This window comes from Ceratotherium simum, chromosome 9 (genome assembly GCF_057802395.1).
Source record: "Ceratotherium simum simum isolate JZ-2026a chromosome 9, ASM5780239v1, whole genome shotgun sequence".
NCBI lineage: Eukaryota > Metazoa > Chordata > Mammalia > Perissodactyla > Rhinocerotidae > Ceratotherium > Ceratotherium simum.
The window spans coordinates 23,398,103-23,417,418 of record NC_141908.1 but is presented as its reverse complement, the minus strand read 5'-3'; the positions used below and the strand labels follow the sequence as shown (position 1 = coordinate 23,417,418).

General features: G+C 33.9%; 1 protein-coding gene across 5 annotated transcripts in view; it reads left to right on the top strand.

Moving 5' to 3' along the window:
* LRP1B (LDL receptor related protein 1B) overlaps nucleotides 1-19,316 on the top strand; it is a 1,862,264-nt gene that overhangs the window by 1,829,876 nt on the left and 13,072 nt on the right. For all 5 annotated transcript variants that reach the window (XM_087435122.1, XM_087435120.1, XM_087435121.1 and 2 more), the window contains one exon: nucleotides 16,835-16,911. In XM_087435122.1, coding sequence (XP_087291248.1) covers nucleotides 16,835-16,911 — 77 coding nt within the window. The remainder of the gene's footprint in view (nucleotides 1-16,834; nucleotides 16,912-19,316) is intronic.

Here is a 19,316-nt window from a genome sequence, read left to right as displayed (position 1 = left end):
GGTAGAAATGAGGCACATGTTATTGGAAACTGGAGGGAATGAGATCCTTGTTATAAAGTAATAAAGAACTTGGCTGGATTGTGTTCTAGTGTTTTGTGGAAGAGAGAACTTGCAAATGATTAATTTGTATATTTAGCTGAGGAGATATCTAAGCAAAATGTGAAGACATGGCCTGGTTTCTCCTTGCGGCTTATATATAGTAAAATTTGAATAGAGTGAGATAAATTGAAGGAATTATTAAGCAAAAAGTGACCACAACTTGAAGATTTGGAAAATTCTCAACCTACCCATATTGCAAAAAATGAGACAGTGTGTTCTGGAAAGAATATCAAGAGTGTGGTTGGACAATTATTTGCTATAAAGAGATTACAAGTGTGACTCATGGATCCAATCAACTCTCTAAGCATAAATGCTGCCAGTTTGGACTGAAGGAGAAAGAGACAGGAAAAAAGGAAGGAAGACTGTCAGACCTCTGAGATTTTACAAGAGGGACCAGTAGAACTATCTGCTGCAAACATGCATTATCCTTCAAGGAAAGGGAAGAATGACCCTGAAGGCAGTTCAGAGGTCAGCAGGGCTGCCACTGCCACCATAGTTTCATAGAGTACAGGCCCAGAGGGCAGGGCTATTGCCTCCTCAGTTCCCTTGGGCAGTGCCAACTCCTCAGTTTCAGCAGGCCAGGCTGCCACCCCCAGGGTCAAATGGGCAGAGCTTCTGCTCAGGGCCTTGGTGTCAAGGCTGCTGCCCAGAGACTTTGAAGTGGAACTACCACCTTCAACTGAGAGAACAATGGGCCAGCATCCCAGAGGGTCCAGGAAGAAGACAGAGCATCAAACCAGAGAGGATTACTCTTGAGCGTTAAATCTAACGGAATTTGGCTTGTTAGGTTTCAGACTTAATTGGGACCTGTGACCCTTTGTTCTTTCTAGTTTGTCCCTTTTGGAATGGGTTACACATTCACGGGCTATTGATGGGGTGAACATATTTTGCATACAAGAAGGACATGAATTTTGGGAGACCAGAGAATAAGTGTTATGGACTGATTTGCGTCCCCCTCAAACTCATATGTTGAAGCCCTAATCCTTGTTGAAGCCCTAACCCTTGTTAAAGCCCTAACCCTTGGTACTTCAGAACTTGACTTTATTTGGAGATAGGGCCTTTAAAAAGATAATTAAGTTAAAATAGGGTTGTCGGGGTGGGCCCTAATCCAATGTGACTTGTGTCTTTATACGAAAAGGAGATTAGGATACAGGCACACATAGGGGGAACACCATGTGAAGACTCAGGAAGAAGATGGCTATCTACAAACCAAGGGGAGAGGCCTCAAAGAAACCAAACCTGCTGACACTATGACCTTAACTTTCCAGCCTCCAGAACTGTGAGAAAATAAATTTCTGTTGTTTAAGCCACCCAGTCTATGGTATTCTGTTATAGAAGCCCTAGCAAACTAAAACAATCACCATATGCATTTTGGCTGGGGAATCCACTGGTGGCCGCTCTATTAGGAACATAATAAGATTTCCCACATTTCCACAGTCTTCTTTTGGTTATAAATCCTCAGAGGCACAGCAATCCTGCCCCATGCATACCTATCCCACTGAAGGCTATGGAGATACTGAAATGTACTAACTCCTACTGGGCGTAAATCACCAGCACTTAGGGACTCATGAAAGAATGTAGTTGAGGATGAGGAGGTCAGGGATTCCTTCCTATAGAACTCTTCCTTCTGTCATCTGGATTTTGAATGCAAATTCAAATCCTTAGTCTGCTCACATGGGTCTCCTGTACTGACGGTACCAGAGGGATCCATTATTGGCTGGTATCAGCACTATCAAAATGAGACAGACAGTAAGGAACTTCTGTTGATTCCACAAGATACAGCAAGTGGAAAGAGCATGGATTTTGAGTCATGCTTGCCTGGATTCATATACTCATTTCTCCACTTACTTTTGGTGTGGCCTATTGGCCTCTCTAAGCCTTAGGTTTTTCTTCTTTAGGAAGATGATCCTAGTATGTACATATAAAAACCTCCATAGGAAGGAAATATCATATGAACACAGATAAGATTAGTCTGAAACCTGTGATTAGAGCCCCTAGCTCCTTTATTTCTGCTTGAGTTTGACCATAGCTATGACTCCAGACTTAGAACTATCTTTTATTTTAAAATCCTGGTGGTGTAACACTGCACATCTGGTTTTATTTTGGGTAATTTGCTGACATTTTCTTGGGCATCCAAAACTCTAGCTCCTATCTTTGGCAAGCAGCTCTTGGCTGAGATCTTAGCATTGTAGTTAGAGTAGCAAAGATTTGAAAACTCCATATTTGTTTTTATATACACTGCATTTTTTAATCTGACTTTTCTTTATACTATGATTTTTTTTTTTTTTTTTTTTTTTTTGAGAAATAACTTAGGGTTCTCTATACTCCTAAAGACAACTAAGTCAACACTTTCATCATTTGGACCGACCTTGGTAAAGAATGGTCTAAAGGATTCCTTGCTAGACTAGAATAAAAGAACACCTCAATGCCAATATTAAATACATTGTTCTCGTGCTATTTTTATTAGACCATGAGTATTTATTTTAGAAAATTGTTAGAATTAACAATTTTAGAAAATTTTTAATTCTTATAATTTTTCAAGAGTCACATTTTCTAGTAATAACCACTGCTATTTTGGTTCCTATTCACTCAGTTTTTTATGCAAATATACACTTGCAGAGTACTGTATACTAAAATGAGGTCATATGATAGACATTCTTATGTTTATTTACTTTGCAATACATTATGAACATCATTCCACATCATTGTATATAATTAGATGCTTTCATTCTTAATAGTTCCCCAATGTTCCATTGTCTGGATTTTCCCTACTTTATTTAATCAACCATATGTTATTCAATAATTAGGTGTGTGTTTTTTGGTTTTGTATTTTGTTCTTTTTAAACTATTTTTTCCTAGGATAAAAATTATGTATGTAAAGATCTGTGTTCTTATCGCATTAGTTTTCTAACATTAACACCCAGAAGTGGAAATATTGGGTCCAAAAGTATAGACTTTATGAATCAAACTAGGTATGATTTGGGGCAAGTTACATTGTCTCTTTATGTCACATTTTCCTTATCCGTAAAGTGATGAGTTTTGACTAATTGTTCCCTAATATACTATAAAACTATAAAACATAGTGTATTTAAGTCTGAGTCCCATTTGAATTTTTGTTTAGAACTAGTTTAAAATTGTGTCAGAATCACATCCCCAGATAATTCTCACCAAATCCCTCTAAAATGCCTGTGAAGACACTGAAAAGACAGATTCCCATTAGCAGCAAAATTAAGAATAACAGAAAATCTATTGTTAACACTATGCAGTAACAGAGGAGCTAATCATAAAATTCTTAGGTCATAATTAAATATCTATGTTTAATTTTTCTCTGTGGTTTTATGATTTATTTTCCTGATACTTCAAAATAATATATGAGGGTATGTCTAGGTATATAAGTAGCCTATATATGACAAACTTCAAGAGAAATAGTAATCCTTTCTATTCATTTCTTATTATAACTCCTAGTCTATCTACTAGATCCAGTCTGTAAGAACTAGAATCCTAGGTGTCTATCCTTTAATTTGTTCAAACTTTGCCCTTTTAGATAACAAAAATACTGCCGATCTTCTTTTCACATATCCATTCGTCAATGAATGTTTATTGAGCACCTACTATATACCAGATAACATCCTAGGCACTGAAGGACAGATCAGTGAATAAGATAGACAAACATATTGACCGTGTAGCTTACAGATTAATGGTTATATGTTATTGGTGGAATTTGGGTAATATTTACTTTTTAAAAATAATTTTCTGTATAATTCATGTTCTCTTTCAAAAGTGGAATAAAAAACCAAGTTTTTAAAGTTATTTGTATCATCTAAAAAGGGAGAACCAAAAAATGTCTAACTCTGATATTACACTGCTTCTTAAATCATATCAATTCAGGCACTCACTGTTTTGAAAATGGCAATATGGCAAAACTCCAAGACATTTCTTGTAATATATACTATTGCTTCTTGCCCATAGTAAGAACAATTCTCCACGTGGGCAAAAACAAGATACCACTGTTAGTTTTTATGTTTTACTTCTTCATTTCAACCAAAAGCTAAAAATATCTTGCTGTGAGTGTTTTCCTCCAACCTATTACATTTTCCTTTTTTTTTTTTCTTTTTGGTTTGGTTAGATTTATATGGGCATCTGTTTTTTGTTTTGTTTTTTGGGGGGAGAATATTTTTCCACAAAATTATCTCCTTTTTCTGATCATCCGTATGTGTGTGTGTATTTACATTTTTCATATTACTCTATTATATTCCATGTTTTATGGCTAGAATTGACCTCTCATCTGTGTGTGTGTGGCCTTTGGACACGGAACATATTTCTATGAAATTGGCCTAAGAATGCTGCCTGTCCTACTCCATGGCCTTTTTAAATTTATATGTATGTTTCTCTCTGGTAAATTGTAAATTCCTTTCAGTAGGAGGTTGTGTCTGATTTATGTATTTTGCCCCAACAGCTAGCATGCATTCTGTGTGTAACACATGCTTAACTAATGTTGCTAAAAAATAATGTCTTGGTGCCTGGATTGTATTGTGAGATCTGATGGCCTATGATACTATCATGTTTCTATTATTATTGTAACACCACATCTGCATTAAGAAATTTTCAAAAACTGCGAGTCAGAAAAAAATAGAAAAGTGATTCATTTTACCGTTTTTCTTGTTCTTTTTCTCATCTTTATGATACCTTCTAAAATTACCCCAAGCATTTCCTAAGTGTTTGGAACTCAGGTTAAATATCTCTCTAAATAAGGAAGGCTTAAGTAAAAGAAAAGTAAACAAATAGAAGGCTTTAAATCAAAATAGGCTTAATTCACTATGTTAACATATTAGGAAAATTTAATTTTATTCATTTTTGTTCTCTCTCCTTGTCTTTTGTTTGTTTGTTTGTTGATTTTACTCTGGGATTCTCTATCAAGAATGGATAGAGAATAAGAGGAGAGTAAGGTGTAGCTGCCGTTGAGGGCCTCTGAGTCTATTTGAGGAAAGACATGAGGCAAGAAGGAATATGACAGGTCTCTGGGGGTTAAGTGATGTGAGATAAATGGTGCTTGTGCAGGAGTATTGGACAATAATATTAGACAGGGAAATAATTCAGAGGAACATAGTGTGCTTAGCTAGGAATTTGAAATCCATTCTATAAGCAGTAGAGGAACACTGATGACATTTGCGATATGAAGTATCATAGTCATGTGAATGCTTTGAAAAAGTCTTGATGACGTGGTGCTCTGTTAGAACAAGAAGCCATGGATTTGAAAAAATAGATTTGAAAATGAATCCCAATTTACAACGTAAAGGAGGACAAAGATTTTTTTTTCAATTAAAAACGGCTTTTTAAAAGTGGTTTGTTGCTAAACAGGGCATGAAAAAGAGTCAAGTGATAGCATTATATCTTGGGATTGAGTCTTTTTTGTTTAATTTTTTTTCTCTGTGCATCTTTTGTCTTCTTAATATGGAAATGCTGACAGCATCTACTTCCTAAGATTGTTTTGAGGATTAAGAAATGTAATATACGTAAAGACCATAGAATATTATCTTTAACATAGTAAACACTTAGGAAAAAAAAAAAAGTAAAATCTTCAAGTCATTGTAATAGACCAGACATAAAATGATCAGAACCTGGTATAATTTGGGCTTCTGGGAGTCTGAAGTTGAAAAATAAAGTGTGGATATTTTAAAACGTGCTCGTTATTGAAAGTAAAGCAAAATATGGCATAAATAAAAGATTAGTAGTACAATGATAGTATAGTAATAGTGACTGGGAAGGAAATTACAATAGGTAAAGCCCAGCTCAAGTCCTATGAGAGATAACAGAGAGAGAAAGGGCAGTGGGTCTGCCCTCAATTACCTTAGAAAACACCCACAGGAATTAGCTTTATAAACATTTTTGAAATAGATTTTAAAAATGCAGAAGGAGGCAAAGTGAATATATAAGTACCGAAGGGACATTCATTAAGAGAGTGATCTGAATCAGGCATTATGTCATCTTCTTTGTTTTGTGATTGTTCCAGTCTAATTATTTTATTAAAAGTTCAGCATCATTTTTGAAATCCTTGGGGTGAGAAACATATGGAAATGTACAGGTACTAGAGAAGCCTTTGTTGGGGCTTTTGGGAAGCAGATAATGAGGTCTGTTTCTGTCACAAATTTTAAAAAGGTAAGAATTATTCTTCTACATTACAGCAGCTAATTAAGTCCTTAGTTTCTCAAAATATCGGCCTTGCAGAAAGGAGACTACACTATTTGCTATTCACTGGTTCTTCTGTCAGGCTGAGCAGCTCCGCTATGTGGACCAGCGACCTTGTGGCCCCATAGACAATATTTGAGCGGAGCCCAAGGAAGTTGTCATGAGTGATTTCAAAGAGATCACAACTTTTCAGCAGGAGTATTGAGCAATTCAACTTAAGCAGCCTGTGTGGTCCGCATTTCAAGAGTCAGATCACCGCATGTCCCTTATTTGTTTTCTGCCCCTTGGCATATTTTCAAAGTGCAAAATATGAAATGTGCATGTCTTGTGGAGCAGTAAAGGCCTAGAAAAGCTGTCACATCAATGTCTATCCTTTATGATCCCAGGTTACAAGCTGTATCTTGTTCTAGCTTTCACCATGCTAGTCATGCCATGGGGAAAAACAGAATAGAGATATCACATAAAATTTCAGGTCCAGTTTGTGCTTTGAGAGTACAAGTGGCACTGCTTATCAAAGAACAATTATTGCATAGTTATATATTGAGCAGCTATTGCTATGAAGCTTTGATATAGTCACATTATTTTCCCTTCATTTTTGGGACACGTTCTTGGCCTTTAATGTGATCAGTAGATCAGAACAACCAAAGAAACCAAATACAATTATTTTCATTTGTGTAATTGTTACCTCTTTAACAGTTTAAATTATTTTCCTCTCTATTAGACTGCTTTCTCCAGATTTTACTGCTGTAAAAAACAACCACACATTTCAGATGCTTTTATCAGCAAGGGTTTATTTCTTGCTCATGTTTCATGCTGGAACAAGTCAAGAGAACTAGATCAATCCACCTTCCCCTTCGTACTTGGTCCCAAACTAACTTTATACAATTCTAAGAAAGAGATCAGATGCATATGGCTTAACCAGCAACACTGGTTTAAGAGTAAAAAATAAATTAGAAATTCCTTGTATTATCATCACTTAGGGAGATAATTTTTTTCACCTTTCTCATATTAGGATAGTAGCAGAAAGAAGTCATTATGTTAAAGGAGTATAGAAATTTAAGCCTAATACTTCTTCCATTGGGCATACAAATCAGAAAGTGTAATTATATTGATATTGGTGTGCCATATACAACTTTTAAATTTAATATTCCTAATATTCTTTATCGTTTGAGTTAAATTAACTTAGGTGATATGTAAATTTTATGTACATTACATCATTTAATCTCTCTGGAAACCTGATTTTTTTTTTTTTTTTTTTTTTACTTTTATAATGATTAACTTGCCTTACAAAAAAGAAAAAGAATGAAAGGAAGAAAGGGAGGAAGGAAAGAAGAAGAAAAAAAATTGAGGTAGTAAAAGAAAGACACATAATAGAAAGATAAAATATACAATAAGAAAGGAAGTGGATTTATGGGGGAAAAAGTAAAACATAAGAAGCTAGATCTGTGAGAAATGCATGACAAAAGCAGGAACTGGGGCTGGCCCGGTGGCGCAAGCGGTTAAGTGCGCACGCTCCACTGCGGCGGCCCTGGGTTCCCTGGTTCGGATCCCGGGCACACACCGACGCACTGCTTCTCCAGCCATGCTGTGGCGGTGTCCCATATAAAGTAGAAGAAGATGGGCACGGATGTTAGCCCAGGGCCGATCTTCCTTAGCAGAAAGAGGAGGATTGGCATCAGATGTTAGCTCAAGGCTGACCTTCCTCACCAAAAAATAAATAAATAAATAAAGCAGGAGGTATTGCTCTCCCCTGTTGTTATAAATTAAAAAACTGCAATGGGTGAATTGCCTGAAGATATATCTTCGTGAGGAGGGGAGACTGGATTACCACACAGGTCTGTCTAATTGCAAAACTCGCACATGCTGTTTGCGTCACACCAAATCAGCACTTTAATTTGAGACAATCATTTAAATTAATTGATTGAATTAAATTACATTTAATTACATATTTGTTTGTTTTTTACATAAAACTGGTTTCCATGTCAAAGAACCCATCAGGCAAGCACCTTTAGAATTTTTGTCATGGAAAGAAAATAAACACTTCTTAGTTGGTTGCATCCTGGGACAAGAACTGAAGGGTATGGCACGTGCATATGACACTTCTATGTATGTATGTGTATTCATTTGTGTTCAACTACGCATCCTCCATGCCTTCATGCTTTCGTTCATTCATTTTGTCAAATAGAAAACATTGATTGACCACGTGTTGATTGAATACATATTGACTGTGTGCCAGACAGTGTTCAAGAAATGAAGGAATACAAAGATGAATAATAGATACTCTCTACCTTTAAGTAAATCACAGTCTGGCATAGCCAGAGGCAAATGTATATTTAGATATTTATGAATACATGTATACAGAGAGAAATAAAAAAGAGAAAGTACCATATTTATGATTGTATGTTGTTCAAATATGTGGATATGTATAACTACCCCCAAACTGCAGTTTTCTCCATAATGTAAAATACTACTATAATATTTTATAGCATTTTAGATTTATTGGAGATATTTGTCTCTACTTCCTGAATCAATTTTTAGACCATTGCCTGCATAAACCTTCTCCCCTTGAGTCAGAAAAGTAATCTAACACTTGGATTAGGAAAGAAATGTGTGTTAATGGGCAACTTTTGTCATAAGGCTTCAGATGTTTCTATCTGCAACATGTTCCTATAAATGTTAAATAAATCTAGTGAGTGTTTTATGACTAATTAACATTTATGCAGCATAGGCAAATTTGTTAATTCATACTGAAGCTTGACTTTAGCAAACCATTCTCAATTTTTCTCACTCTGTTTTTGATTGCTTGTTTTGTTTTTAAACAATTAAATTTTAAAAAATCTTTGGGAAGTGCAGGTCCTAGATTTTGAAGAAGGCTGAATGGTAGTAATTGGGAAGTTGATATGGATACTAATATGAGATCTCTTTATCAATTATAAATGTTTGGTTCTGGAAGCTTTGGTGTTACCTTTTGGTTGCTATGTAGAAATCTTGTAACTAGAACAAAGGCCATGCTAAAGTACCAGAAAGGAGATGACCATTTGTATATCAGAATCATTTTTTATTGCTTTAGGCTATAAAGTAAAATGACTAACACCAATATCTCAGCACATGAGCACTATGACTGAGAGTGAGTTGAATATTTTTTAGAGAATTAGTGTTATATATTGCACTTATAATGGCATTCACATACTCAAAACCTGATAATAACACTTCTTGATATCCCTACCATTGCCCCAAGTTTATATAGGATTAATATACCTTAAGTGATACTTAATAACTGCAGTTGGATATGCCAGACATTCCTATCATCATTTGTTTCAGATTTCACCACCCTGCACTACAGAAACCCTAAGAATTAGGAAGGGTCTTCATTAAGTTTTTATGGAAAAATTCTTTTTTTATTTTTTTCCCCAAAACCCCAGTAGATAGTTGTATGTCATAGTTGCACATCCTTCTAGTTGCTGTATGTGGGACGCGGCCTCAGCATGGCCAGAGAAGCCATGTGTCAGTGCGCACCCGGGGTCCTAACCCGGACTACCAGTAGTGGAGCATGTACACTTAACTGCTAAGCCACGGGGCCGGCCCGGAAAAATTCTTTATTGTTTACTCTTATTTTGTGCTAAAACATAAAATACTCAGGTAGCAAACCAGTTACTTTGTTTGCATGGCATTAAGCATAGATGTTTCCACCCGCCTGCCATGGCTCAGTATGTCTTTAAGCCAATTTTGGAATTGGCCATTCATCTTGGCATCATGTAGATAGAGCTTTCTACGGGTATTGCAGCATATGTTGTTTTTCTTCCTATCTTTAGCTATAGAATTGTAACTACTGTTTCTAATGTAATAGCCTACTTTTATGTCTTCAATTACATCCACCATATTACTTAATACTAATTTTATGATTATTCCTTCTCCCTTTCAGTTAATGCACGTAATGTATTCAGTTAAGTAGAAATCATCTACTTATTCTAAAAGAAAACCTTATACCTTTCAGATCTGCTATCAATAAAATTTCCTAGAGAATATCGAGATGGTAAAAATTTTCTATCACTAGAGATTTCATTTTTTTTATGTTTATTCAATCATTATTTCATACTTCAGTGTCCATTTCTGCTCAAGTGGCCTGCATAGACTTTTATGTTTAAACATTTTCACTTAAACCACCCAATCTTAACAAATTTCCTTTTATGGATAATTTCTTAGCAAACTAGATTTCATCTTTTCTTTTATATTTCAACCTACTTCTTAAAATAAATCACATTAAACAATCCATTTTATTAATTTTATTTCTTTCATGGCCACCTCTTCAATTGAAATTTCTCATTAATTTTTACTTTTCCTAAAAAAATTGTTGGTCAGAGTTTATTGAACATCTCATCTTTTTACTTCATCACATTAACACTTCTCAGAAATCAAGAACTCTTTCTGACTACATTCTCTTAATATTAAAGTAAGATTAGTTTTGTCTTACTAATTTTATCAGTAGTAGGTAACACAATGATTTAATGTAATGTTTTAAAAGTAGGCATTATTATATCTTACTATGGAGTTGAATCAAGTATACTTATTACAACAAACATAAATTTAAGGTACTATCTTAAGCTTTTTGAGGAAAACAAAGCAGAGTAAGACCTAATTATTGCCATGTGAGAAGTAACAGTCAGATTTGGATAGATAACAGTACTGAATAAATAGAAATTGTACTACAAAGCTTTATATAAAAAAATACCAAATGAGTGAAATATAAATTGTTGTGAAAGTTCAAAATTGTCTTAAGTAATAATACAGATGAATTTATAAACGATGGATCTTTAAAGATATATTAGACACATCTACAGCATTTTGGAACTAACATAAAAATGTGAAGTTGACATCAAGAAGGATATTAACGCCTTTTAATAACATGTCCGTCACCGTCACTGCCAGAGCCAGAACATTAGGCCTTACTGACCACAGGTCTGAGCCAAAGTGGTAATTCTTACTATGTTACTACTTAAAAAAATGCATTAATTTTCTTTTGTTCAGACAATATTTTGACTTTATTATTAAGGGACTGATACTCTTCTGGGCTTGATGGAGTAAGGAAAGGCATTTTTTCCTACCCCTGCATTGAATTAGAAGGATCATGGTATTGTCATAGAAAACAATGATGAAATAATAACCTCACATTCTATTTCTACCACTAATTAGCTATGCTTTTTCAGGCAAATTCTTTGAACACACACTTCCTCATTTCACACAGTGAATAATTCCAACTCATAAGTTATTATAGAAATTGAATAAGAATATTTTTTGTATGAAAATACTTATCCTAGGATCTGGAACCAACTTCAGCAAATGTTAATTGAACCTTATGTAAAATTTCACATCAAAGTTAGGGTAGGAAATTTTTGAAGCATGTTAAAATTATGAATCATTACGTATATATGAAATAATTTTATCTAAGAAGGTTGTAAAATAACAACAGATGAAAAAGTGTTTTAAAGTAAAATAAACAGGTGAATAAATATCTAAATATCTGTTCCAAATGCAATGAAATCTTTTTTGCATTTTGCAACACTACTGTCTGCAAGGAGAGAGGCATAAAATATGCTGGGGTCTGCATACAGGGTAGAGCTTTAACGTTAGGGATGTCATGCAAATGTAGTCATGTTCTTTACACCAAAAGAGTGAAATTTACAAAATTAATTGGAAAAAAAAATGACTTTTTATTTTCTAATTTTCTAATGTGCAAGTGACTCAATTTTCCAATTTTCTTCACTATATGAAAATACTGTTGTATAAATCTGGTGCACAAAATGTAACCATATTTTTCATTTTTATTGAATGCAATTTTTGGAGCACCAAAACATGCATGACACTATGCACAGATTTTCTAAGTCTTCTTTAATCCATTTGAGCCATATATTTTTTTTCCTGTGTATAGAAAGAAAAGAGTGTATTAAAAGATTTTTCTTTCTGAATGTCTCTACATCATCATGGTTAATAATGGCAGCCTAGCACATATATATAAGAGGAGAAATTTAATTTCAAATTGTTTTAAAGTTCACCTTTGAATTTCACTTCCATCAGAAGAGTCCTATGACCTTTAAATTTAATGAAAAGAGGGACTAGATATTAACCTCATTATTTTATTTTGAAGTCCTCCCAAAGCGGGTGACTCTAGACCACATTTCTGCAAAATGACATGAGTAGTCCGTGTAAGTTGATCATTTTTACAGTGAAAGATAATACCTAAGATTTTAATACACCTTCAGTATTTTATATCTGATTTCAATTCTCTTTGTAATAGTCATTCTACTACTTCAGAGCTATTATTTTGAACAGTTTAATTATATGTCTTATATTTACACTATTAAACGTAAATCTGTTCTTTTTTAAAGATTATATTTTATCCCCTTATATATGCCAAACTTATCTTGATATTCTAAAAATATTTACTGTGCTTCCTAGTAATGTCTGCTGTGCTATTGCCTTTACACAAAGATATTCCCCTGTGCTACAGAAAATTGCAATTGAAACAGAGAATATTGTAACCATACAATAACTACACAAACTGTTAAAGAACACAATAAATTAAATAATCATACATTTCATATAGTAACATTCAGATAAGAATTAGTTACCCAAAACAAAACCTACTCAGTTTTCCAGGTACTATGTAAAGAAATTTTACTAAGGTTATTTAACCATAACTGAGTATGTGTATTATTATTCCTATGCTAAAAGTTAAAAGATGATTGAATAATCTTTGGTATAGAACAAAGTCTGTGGGAATATAATAATAATTTATCTCAAGTATTTCTTGAAGTGTGACTTGTGAATTACTTGCATCGGAGTCACTTTGTCAAAATGAAGATTTCTGGCCACAACTCCAAGCAGCTTAACAAAAATCTCTAGTATATGGGACTTGAGAATTTCAATTTTAACAAATTTTTAAGTCGAATAATCATTAGTATAATCTAGATCATAAAGAAAATCTCATAAACTGTGTTATCATTAAGAACATTTTATACATAAAGCTATAATGGAAGTGGAAGAGTAAGATTAAGAAAACAATGTAGTAATAAACCATTTTTCTTTGTAGTGGCAATGGCCTCTGAGAGAGGGGGAAAAGTCAAAAAGAATGTTAAATCAATAACCCTTTACCAGGCGGCTATTGACTTCAAGAAACTACTAGGAGCAATATCTTCATACAATGATGTGAACAAAGAATGACAGACAATTGTTTAAATAAATAAGACTCTATCTATCTATCTATCTATCTATCTATCTATCTATCTATCTATCTATCTATCATCTATCTATCTACCTACCTACCTATCTATCATCTATTAGTGATCCAACAATACTTAAAATTCATGAAAGTGTTTAAAAATTTCAATAATTCAGAGTGGTATAGTGATTAACACAGAAGAAGAAGCTGATTTTCATTGCCCTAAAGTTAAGGACAGTTGGAAACAACTGTAGAATGAGTTTAAAAGGAAAGATATACAGGTGTTTGTGATGGTGAGGGAAAAAAAGTTCTTGGGAGGGCCGTGCAGGACTAACTTAAATATAATTGTCTGAGGATGAATAACAGGGAGCAGTGACTGCAACAGTACAGATTAAAGATGACCAGGGCACGGACTATGGATTTTGCTTGAGGAATAATGAAAAAGAGACAGATGCCAGAGATATTACAGTCAGCACGATTATGCAAATAATTCAGTGGGGAATTGGACAGGAAATTTTGATGATGCACACACATTCTGATTCTTAAATGTGCACACATTCTGATTCTTAAACCATTAACGGCTTTGATCATTGTAGTCTACTCAGAGTGTGAAGATTTATGAATTTCTGTAACGATGGTAAAAATACTTGGTTTTAAATCAGCCATTGGAAGAAGAACTTGTGGAGCAGCAAATGCCTTAAGTAGTAATTTTGTAAGGTAGGCAACAAGAATAATGATTTCTATTTGATTTAATATCTCAAAAGAGATTATTTTTTAAGACTGGAACAAATGTAGAACAGTGGAACATGTCTTATTTTATCTTTGACCATAAAACATTATTTTATAAAGAGTATACGGAAAATTGCAAGGTGAACATCATCTGATTAAGATGTGCAACTGTTAAAATTAATTATTTCTCCAGCACAGTCTTTGAGAGTTATTTCCAGTTTGTAATAAGTAAAATGTCCCCGAAGATTAGAAATTTAGATATGTTTCCACAATTTAAAATTTATGACCATTAGCAGGTGATTTCTTTGATCTATCATAAATACTAGGTTCCAAGCTATAAATAAAATACAAAATTAATCAACATTGTTAACAAATACCACCTGTCCTACTTAAATAATTCCAGAGTTTGGAATAAGAATCACACTATCATCTTTTTTTATCCTCATCTCACTCTGCTCTTCTGGAGTTCTAAAGACATATTTTTCATAACTTCCTACAGTACTTAAAATTCATGATATTCATTTCAGAACACAGTCTGGTCAATTAACATTTAATCCTCCAATTCTTGAGCAATTCCATATTCTGACTTCCAAGAATCTCAGTGTAATGATGAGCCCCAGAGGTTCTGATCTCTAGTAACACAACAAAATGCATCTCAGGTCATTGCTCTTATTTAACATGAATACTGATTTAGATTTTTTTTTAATCAAAGGAGGTAATGTAAAGAGCAAATTTTAATATTTTTAATCAATAATTCAATATAATTCCACAAAAATAGCTTTGTACACATCAGCTATATAATAAAATTACTAAGCAGTTGGTATTATTTTTTTCATTCGAGCATGTAAAACATCCTCAGTGGTCAACTAGGAAGATCTGACAAATGTAAAGCTACATAAAACAAAAAGAATTTTACAATGATCAGAATTCACTCTAATGACATGTTTGCAAAATCTTCCTAAACATCTTATTTTGAATTACCTGTGGACTGTGTCAAGAATTAGAAACTGGGAAGAACTGGAACGATTTTCCAGATCATTCATCTGCAAAACCACAGCTGAGGAAGAAAAGAAATGATTTTTAAAAATCAATGATTTTATTGGCTGTTCACTTTTTATAATTATTTGAAAATGTACTCATTCCATTACCTCACTTCAGTAACATAGACAGAGTCACAGACCTGGCCTTAAAATTTATTTATTTATTTTAATGATGTACTTGTAGTATGGTATATAATAAATGTGATGTATAGAAAAAAATATATGTAAGCTTTTTATAAAGAATTTGAACAAAAATTTAAGATAATGCATAAGTGATGACCTAATAATAATATAATGATATGAATTCTTATTTAAATCATGCTCCATACTTACAGTTTTACAATACCATTATTAATCAAATAACTGTATTTTTAATTAGTAACATTATTGTCAATTATGCTGAAGTTAATATAGACTTTTATGAAATAAATTTTTGTTTTTATGACCTGAGTTTGTCAGTAATTATGATTTTATGAGGCTTTGCCCATGCTTTAGGACAGCCAATACTGTCTTCATGAATATCCCAAATAATTCACACAGCGTAATAGAAGCCTAGTTCCAAAAACAGCTTCAGCTGTCTGAATTGGCTACGACAGAATTGGCAGAGACCTTGAGATTATAGTTATTTAGTTTGGCCACCCTGCCCAGAGAGATCTACTTGGAATGGTTCTGGAAGCTATTCTTTCATTGTGTACAACTATTCTTGATATGGTGGTATTTGACAGTCATTTAAAATAAGAACCGAACCCAATTAAATGGTTTCTCTGTGGATTTCCTCTGACAGATGCACAGAGGCATCTTACGTTAGCCAATAGGCATGGTCCAAACATAGCTAAAACCGTGCCAGCATTTATTTTTTGATGCAACCCACTAATTATATTGTTGTGATTTATGTTTAAATAAAGGATTTTAATCAGATCTATTATTTTAATCCTCTACTAGACTTTGTGTCATTGAATCATGGTGCTTATATGGGGAAGACAACTTCTCCCAATAAAAACTTGGGCACGTTCTCTTGATTCCATGGTAATAGAAGTATGATTTTAAATGGGAAAGCACTATATTTCCCTATCTCTGATTAGAGGAGTAAAAATTCTGCAGCTTGAACTATGAGACAGATGACAATTTGCTGTTTGGTAGTTAGTTCCCCTTTAGATTTATAACAACTAGAAAAAAAAAAATCACAGAAACTTAATAAAGAAGGATTTGCTTGACAGGCAAACTCAATTTTTATAGTGGCTATTTGTAATTTTCAGTAATTCTCAAATTAATTCCCAATTTTTATTAAGACTTCAGTTTTGCTATAAAATATACCAACTTTAAATTTAACATAGAATAAAGAAAAATGACTCGGAAGCTAAATTTATAAAGTATTTCAAGAAGTGAAGTCCAATTGAAGTTACCCTCCGCATACTGAAAATATGCAAGAAATCAGCAGAAATCTCTACCTAATATTCATGAATCTGTGATGGCTGGCTCCTCCTTCATTTCACTGGGTTGAAGTTACTACGTTAGCAGACTTGTGGGTTTTGTTATTCACTGATTTGTTGTTTAATCTTTCTAGATGCTCCACCAACTGGTCAGGCACACAGTGTGAAAGACCAGCCCCGAAGAGCAGCAAGTCTGATCACATCAGCACAAGTAAGTTCCTCAGATTAATACCTTGAGTGTTCTACGTAGAGCATAAATATATTTTTTTCTTCTTATGCCATTATTGAGGGATTGGAGTCTTGGAAAATCTCCTTCATGGAATTTTGCAAGAGATCCACTGCAATCCGGATGTTTTTTGAAAGATGAAGCACTGAGCTCTTACCTAGTGACAGATCCAGCCTTTATGTGCTCTTTTAGGCAGTGAGAGTTCATTTCAAACTTTGGCAGTTTTCAGAGTGTGTATCTGCAAACCGAGCACAAGCTTTTCTTAGGAAATGTACGTCAGCCACAAAGGGTGCAAATATCACAATGGATGTGAGGACACCTCGGGAAGAAAAATAATTCCATGTTTTAATTAGAGCAAAGAGTATTTTCTTGAAATGCATTTCAATGTGTTGTGGAAAATAGACTTGATTGGTTAGTCTTAAAGAGAAGTACATTAACAAGCAATTATTAATAAAGATCATAGTTGATTTATTTCTCCTTTGTCTTCAAAGTACTGGTTTTGAAGTGTATTAATATATAGCTCAACATCCTGCAAGTCTTTTTCATGGAGCTATAATCTTAGGACAGCTCGCTGATATAAAAGTTCATCTACATCACCATGGTGTGTCTGGGTGTATATTTTCCAACAACTTTAAATGATTTTATAAAGATTTTCAAAATAAAAGTCTGAAATAAAGTTTCCTAATTCACATATATTTTTATTAATTTGACCCTGAGTGGAGAACTTTTGAAAAAATCTGTAATATCTATCAAGTGGGTAAATATATTCTTGGAAAGGAAAAATAATATCCCTGCTTTCCAAATGCTTACTTTGTCAGTTTTTCTCTAGTCTTTCATTGCTGGTGAGAAAGCTTCCGTGAAGGCAAACAAAAAACATATCACGGAGTTTGTGAAAAAGAAAAGACACTATCGAAGTCAAAAATACACAATTTTTGTACACTAGACACAGGCTCCCAGTGTTTGCTGATCTACTTGTTTGTTGCTCCTGACCCCAAATAGTTTCTATATCGTTACTTGAAATTCTTCAAGCAACATTGTCCAATGTTCCACCATTTAGAGATTTATTTGGGCTAATAAGCATGAGCATCTTTGAAAAATGGTAAATAGGTCTGGAATAAATAGCCTAGACATAAACATTTGAATTTGGAGAGGTGACGTGAGTGGTCTTTGGTCATAGAACATTTTGGGTTTACCCTAGAATTTGTCTGTTATCCTTAGGGAAAGGAAGGGAGAGGCCTTAAGGAAAGCTATGGGCATATATCGTAAGAGTAGGGCACTAGGATTTGAGGAATTGGTTCAGAAAATGTAGTAGAGGTGGCAAAATATACTTTGCCTAGTTTGATATTGCAAAAAGAGAGAAAAAGAAAAAAAAAATACTTCCTCCTCTCTCTCCCCAGGATGTAGGGCTCATACTATTATTAATAATAATTATGGGGATGTACTAATTTACAACTGATTTTGTGAACTAGTTATAAAACTCAACCAACATTAAGAGCACTTTTTTTAATGAAAAGTGCATTTCAAGTTACCAGCCTGTAGAACACACTGAATTTATAAATTGAGAATTGCGAAGACAAGGTAATGTAGCCTTTCTGTTATGGCAGTTTCTCAGCTATTTAAGATAAATGAGATACATAGCCTTTTAGAGAGTCGAAAACAATTTTAAATATTGATAAAACTCTCTGAAAAGAAAGTAGGAAACAAAGTAGAATGTGAATTAAATTTTCAAATTTTGCATAAGGTGCATCCACAAGGGAACGTTTGGTGTTTGGAAAATGGTTTGGAGGAAGGGTGCGCCAGATGTTTCCACTGGAGGATGATATCTCCCACCATTTGCATGGGCAACAAGCTCTCTTATAAGGAAAATGTCTGTAATTACATGCAACCGAAAGAATGACTCTGAAATTGGAGGAGTTGCGAGAAGTAATCACCCTTTCTCCAAAGATTCTGATGCTCTTCCTCCCATCACTGATTTAAAGTCATTAAATTCAATGGAAGTATCAATGCACATTGAAAGGGCTATTGGCTATGTAAATGTCAAATTATCTTAGATTTGAGCAAAGTTGACCAAATAATGACTCTATTAAAAGATACTTATCATCAGACATTTATACTTAGAGAAACTTGCCTCAATAACTCTGAAAGGAGGGAAAAGGTAGTTAAACTGATTCTTTCTAAGGTAGGAGGGTTATTTTTATTCTCTCAGGTGAAGTCCAGTGGTTTTGAATGGTTATCAAATGTTCCCCAAATTTGGGCAGAAGTCATCTGCCCAGTAAAAGAGGCGGATACTTTAGGAATGTGTTTTCAAATCTGTATTTCCACTTACAGCAAAGCATTCCATAATCATCGGACCTTGGAATAATCAAGAATATGCTGCCTTTATTGGCCTA